This window comes from Cebus imitator, unplaced genomic scaffold, assembly GCF_001604975.1.
Source record: "Cebus imitator isolate Cc_AM_T3 unplaced genomic scaffold, Cebus_imitator-1.0 Scaffold213, whole genome shotgun sequence".
Classification (NCBI taxonomy): Eukaryota; Metazoa; Chordata; class Mammalia; order Primates; family Cebidae; genus Cebus; species Cebus imitator.
Genome location: NW_016107528.1, coordinates 2,177,527 through 2,183,526, shown reverse-complemented (window position 1 = coordinate 2,183,526; position 6,000 = coordinate 2,177,527). Strand labels below are relative to the sequence as shown.

Sequence of the window (6,000 nt, the reverse complement as noted above, 5' to 3'; positions counted from 1 at the left end):
GTTCTAAACAATACAGTTATTAAAAACTTTTTCCTAACTAAGCTTCCATTGAAAATACATAAACGTGGCCAGGCACAGTGGCTAACACCTGTAAGCCACTTTGGGAGGCCGAGGTGAGCGGATCACCTGAGGTCAGGAGTTCAAAACCAGCCTGGCCAAAATTGTGAAACCCCATCTCTACTAAAAATGCAAAAAAATTAGCTGGGCATGGTGACAACACCTGTAGTCCCAGCTGCTTGGGAGGCGGAGGCAGAAGAATCGCTTGAACCCAGGAGGTAAAGGTTGCAGTGAGCCAAGATCATGCCATTGCACTCCACCCTGGGCGACAAGAGTGAAACTTTATCTCAATCAATCAATGTAATACTTTCAATTACTAAGTTTAGAAATGAAAAACTAAGCTGGGATGGATATCCAAAGCTTTCTTGCTCTAAGTATTCATAGCTATACAACAATGACAAAACTAAAAGCATGAAGGCAGGCAAGATGGGAGAAGCAAAAGAAAACAGATATAAACAAGAATGTTTTTTAAATTTACTTTTCCACAGGAACTATAGAATGAAGTAAATCTACTTTAGAAAGGAAGTCATAGCCAGGCACAGTGGCTCATGCCTGTAATCCCAACACTTTGGGAGGCCGAGACAGGCGGATCACCTGAGGTCAAAAGTTCAAGAGCAGTATGGCCAACATGGTGAAACACTGTCTCTACAAAAAATACAAAAATTAGCCAGGCCTGGTGACACATGCCTGTAGTCCCAGCTACTGGGAAGGCTGAGGTGCAAGAATCGCTTGAACCTGGGGAGCGGAGGTTGCAGTAGGCCAAGATATGCCATTGCACTCCAGCTTGGGTGACAGAGTGAGACTTCGTCTCAAACAAATCAAACAAGGGGCGGTCGAGGGGAGAAGATAAGTCATTATTTATGCAAATGGCTTTCCAATCTTCTTTCCAAGGAGATGATTCTAATGTATTCCAAGGTCCAAATACATGCTTAAGTATTTCAATGACATATCAATATCACATATTGCTATAAATTAAATTACCTTCTCTGAGCCAGCACGGCTTTCATCTTCCTGTTCCTCTTCTACTCTGTCTCTTTTCAATGCTTTCAAAAATTCACTCTTCTTATCAGTGCGCATTCGTGTCAGTTTGGTTAGACGAGGTTGCTGATTAAGTTTATCAACAGGAGAAGAGGAGTTTGAACGATTACACTAAGAGGAAATTCAAAAACAATGATAAATATGTAGTCAAGGAATCAATGTCAACATAAAATTCACTACTACCACAGCTTCCTATTTTACCTTTATTCACAAAATAAAACTGATAGTCCATGTGAAAGTCTAGTTCTCCCTATTCCTATTTTTTCCCCTACTGAATGAGTCAACAAAAGAATTTTCTTATCCCACAAACAACGAAGGTCTGATGCTACTCAGAACAACGATTCTAATTTAGGCATCATTATTTTATAAATACATCCTAGAATTATTTAAACTTTTCTATAATACATAAAAGCGCAGCTTTTCAAACTGTGTTACTCAGAGTTCTAGAGTTCAGTAACAGCTCCAACAAGATCTATTTTATAATTATTTATACACATACATAGGATTTATCAGAGTGGATCTCACCTTGAAAGATGTTTGTGAGAGGGCAGGGAGGGGAGGAGAGAGAGAGAATCTTTTTTTTTTTTTTGGTTCTTTGGTGTTTTGACAGTGGAACAGAAACAAAGTTAGAACTTTGTGTCACAGGAATTAATAGCCACGGAAACAAACCATAATAATGCTTACTTGCTGGCATTAATGTTTGTATATTATAACTAATCTCAGCAGAATTAACCAGCTAGGAATGCTAGTCCTTCCCTCAAAGTTCAAAAATTCTGTCTGAGATCATAAATAAAAAGTAGCATATGAGGGGTTATGATGTTCCAATATGGTACCCAAAGCAATTTCAGGTGTAATAATGTAAGTATTCCGGGTGTCCTTTAACACTAGACTGGTCAGGGAGCTCCCTGCTCTGGGAGTTTCAAAACCTTGATCAAATGAGAAAGAAATACTGAACTCCAGGTATTCAATCAGTACCATAATAATACACACATTTCTCTCTTGTTCCTCCTCTCTCCCCGCTTCAATGTTAACACTAATAAAGCGTCCATCATACCCAAAAGACATTATACAATACAAATCCTCATTATTAAGTTCACTCCTACAGCATAATTATCACAAGTATCAAATAACATTGCAATCTTTATAATTGTTTTCTTTAAAATTACTCTTGGTCCAGGTGTGGTGGCTCATGCTCATAATTCCAGCAACTCTGAGAAGCTGAGGAGAGACGATCACTTGATGCCAGGAGTTTGAGACCAGCCTGGACAACATAAGGAGACCTTCATCTCTACAAAAAGTAGAAAATTAGCCAGCCCAGTGGCAAGCAACTGTAGTCCTAGAGGATCAGGAGGCTGAGACAGGGGGATTGCTTAAGCCCAGGGAGATCGAGGCTGCAGTGAGCCACAACTGAACCACTGTTCTCCAGCCTGAGCAACAGAGACACTATCCTCCCCACCACCCCCCCAAAAAATTATTCTTTATGTTTTTTAGATGTTTAGAAATTCCTCCCCAACCCCTCCTTTTGAGACAGGGTCTCGCTCTGTGGCTTAAGAGAGTGCAGTGGCATAAGCACAGCTTGCTGCATCCCTGACATTCCGAGGCTCAGGTGTTCCTCCCACCTCAGCCTCCCAAGATCTGGGACCATCAGTGCATTTCTTTTTTTAAAATAGAGACAGGGTTTCACTGCATTGCCCAGGCTGGGCTCAAATACCTGGGCCCAAGTGATCCTTCTGTACCACTTCCCAAAGTGTTGGGATTATAGGCATGGGCCACCACACCCAGCTGGGAATTTTCATTTAAAATATTTTAAATGATTCCTACTTGCCCAAAGTGCAAAACTGGTTAACAAATGAAGTATATGAATCCAGTTTTCTGAAGGAATGAAAGTATCTCATTTTAATGTATTCATTTAATGAATTTCTAACTTTTAATCTTTGTTAAATTATCATAATCATGTTACATTCCTCAAGAGTAATTTTTAATGTCATACCTCTTTCACTGAATTTGTTGATGGACTAAAATTCTTGGCAGTTGATTTAAAAGCATTAAAGTTGCCAACACCATATGTAGACTCATGAGGGAAAGAAGTTCCAACCTTATTTTCTTTCGTTTGGCTTTTCCACTGTGTAGGCTAAAGGAAAACACACAAACATTAATGGCTATCAAAAACAGGCTATAGGAGAAAGACAAAAACATTGACTATTATAAAACAAAAACGACTACACTAGACTCATAAAAACAATTATTTTTGTATCACACTGCATTATACCTACATAGTTCTGTCCCTTTCTTTTTCTACAAATAAAATCAAAACTGAGCATTTAGATAACTAAATTGCTATTTTTTCCAAAGCTACATAAACATTGTTTTCAAAACCTAAAACTGAGCACCAGTTAAAACAACATTATCATTAATACATCACCAATACATCTAGCAAAAAAAGAAATTATAAGTTTCACTTACTACTACTAAACAATAGAAACACACACACTACATCAAAGATAATTAAGAGCACATATGGGTCAACTCTTGCCACCTAGAACTCAGCACCCCATGAAGTACCTCCATACACACTTGAAATTCTTTAACATTTTCCCCTATACTACATAATTTGGTATCAACTCAAAACTTACATTTGTGGTAATTTAGAACTTACTTTTGTAGGTGGAGCAGCAGGTTTAGGGACTAAACCTTTATAAACACTTGGACCAGTTCCATTCTTAACTGGCTGTGACTGAAGATTTCCTACTACTGGGAATCCAGACAGCTGTAAGTCTTTTGTATTACCTTTCTTAATGACCAGCATCCTTGGAGCTCTAGATTTAGGATTCGGAGGATATTCTGCATAAATAAAGCACGACCAAGAGTCACTCACAATTTCAAATTTTAGTACTGAATAAAACCACCAAAAGAACAGTATATTCCAAACATTTTATTTTTTTTTTTAACTAATAGCTGTCCCCTGGGTAAAATAATTAAACTAAATAAGTACAAACTATATTCAAACTTAAGAAGTAAAGCTAAAACATTATCCCAGAGTACAGGAAGAATTGGGCAATGTCAAGTACTACAGATAAATTCTGCTAGACAGTGGCCCAGAATGTCAAAACCAAGACAAATTACATTCTATCATGCCTTGCATTCACTATAAAAAATTGCAAATTTCATCCTAATGAATCTTAAGACTTAGAATATAAAATACATTTCTATTTTTTTCCCTTCCCCATTTGAAAAGAGAATTAAAATTAATTTTTTCATTCTCCCTTTTTACTCAACTTACAAAGTTATTACCAATAAGAAATTATATTCCTTTTATGTCTACATACTTCAGTTATGACTAAGAAAAAAGAGAATTGTATTTCACGATATAAATTCATTCATGTATTTATTGACCATTTATCTACATTAAAAGCATTATATGAATACAGAGCAACCAACTCAATCCTGATTTCTGAAGAGTAATACAAATAATTGCTAAAGGCAGACTTTTCTCAAGACCACTGCAGTTGCTAAAAATAAACACTATTCCTATAATTTAATCAATGTGTGTATGTAATCAAACAGATGTTGCAGTGAAGTATGTATTCCCTTACAAAAGCTTTGAAAGCATGTTCCACAGTTGGAATGCTTAAAGAGAGAAATCCCAGAAATTCTAAATTAAAATGAGTTCTGCACATTAAATAAGACCATGAGTATTAGTGAGCTGGGTAAATACCTGTAATGATTCCTTCCCCAAAACCTAAATCAAGCTTCCTAATGCATCATCTCAAAACCCAAAACTAAATATGAACTCCTAGGGAAACCCAGAGGGACTTGCCAGTTCATGGGAGGATTCAACCTCTCCAAAAGATAAAGCTGGTATGGTGCTTCACCTACTTGAAATGCTAAAGGATAAAGAGAACAAGGGCTAAAAATAACCTGAGAAGAGGTTCGTATTTCCAAAAACTAAACACATGTTGACTTAAGAGGTTAAAGATTCAAACTTCCCAACAGTTAAAAAAAAAAGCCCAGTATCATGGGCTAAAAAAGACATCTCTGGCACATAAAAACACAGAAAGTATTATCACCGAAGTATAGCTTTTCTGATGATATTACACAATAAAGTTAACAAAACAAATAAAGATCTTAAAGGACAGTCAAGAACTGTACTACACAATGTAAGATTTCCAATTATTTTTGGTAAACAGATGATGATGGCATGGATAAAGTACAAAAAAAAGATTCTTGAAATTAATAAACTATAAGAGAAAATCATAGCATGTAACTCAAAATCTAAAGTAAAACCCAGGAATCCAAAGAATGATCAATGCTAACAAAATGGAGAAAGGTAATCTCATCTGAGAGGAATCAAGGTATTAAAGCAGGGGCAGTTCTATCACTGCACACAAGTCAGTCTAAACATGGCCAACAGAGGCTACTATAAGAGAGGAAACCAAACACAACTATACAAAATAACATTAGTAGTCAAATCCAAAAAAATAATTTCAACACACATTTCTAGAGAAGTAAGTAACAAGTTTCAATTTACACAAAAGAACCTAACAGCTGAGGAAGGATCTAATTTACCATGTACAACCTTGAGATTGGGACTTGAAAATGACAGATATGGCAGAGGGCAGAAATGCAACTTTGACAAATAAAAATTAAATAATTCAAGAAAAGATCCTTATAAATTCTAAAGAATGTACTTTAGGCAGAAGGAAAATGATCCCATGTGGAAGGTTGAAGATACAAGATAAAAAAAAATTTTATACATACGCAATCAATGAGAAGCAGGTTGGTGTGGTGACTCATGCCTGTAATCCCAGCACTTTGGGAGACCAGAGTGAGAGGACTGCTTAAGGCCAGGAGTCCACCAGCCTGAGCAATATAATGAAACTCCGTTTCTACAGAAAAATTTTTTAA

General features: G+C 36.6%; 1 protein-coding gene across 1 annotated transcript in view; it reads right to left on the bottom strand.

Moving 5' to 3' along the window:
* Positions 1-6,000, bottom strand: part of GPBP1 (GC-rich promoter binding protein 1) — a 75,319-nt gene that overhangs the window by 13,438 nt on the left and 55,881 nt on the right. The window contains exons 8-10 of the mRNA XM_017548698.1: positions 3,752-3,936; positions 3,086-3,226; positions 1,033-1,206 (exon numbers count right to left, since the gene is read on the bottom strand). Of these exons, the coding sequence (XP_017404187.1) occupies positions 1,033-1,206; positions 3,086-3,226; positions 3,752-3,936 (500 nt within the window). The remainder of the gene's footprint in view (positions 1-1,032; positions 1,207-3,085; positions 3,227-3,751; positions 3,937-6,000) is intronic.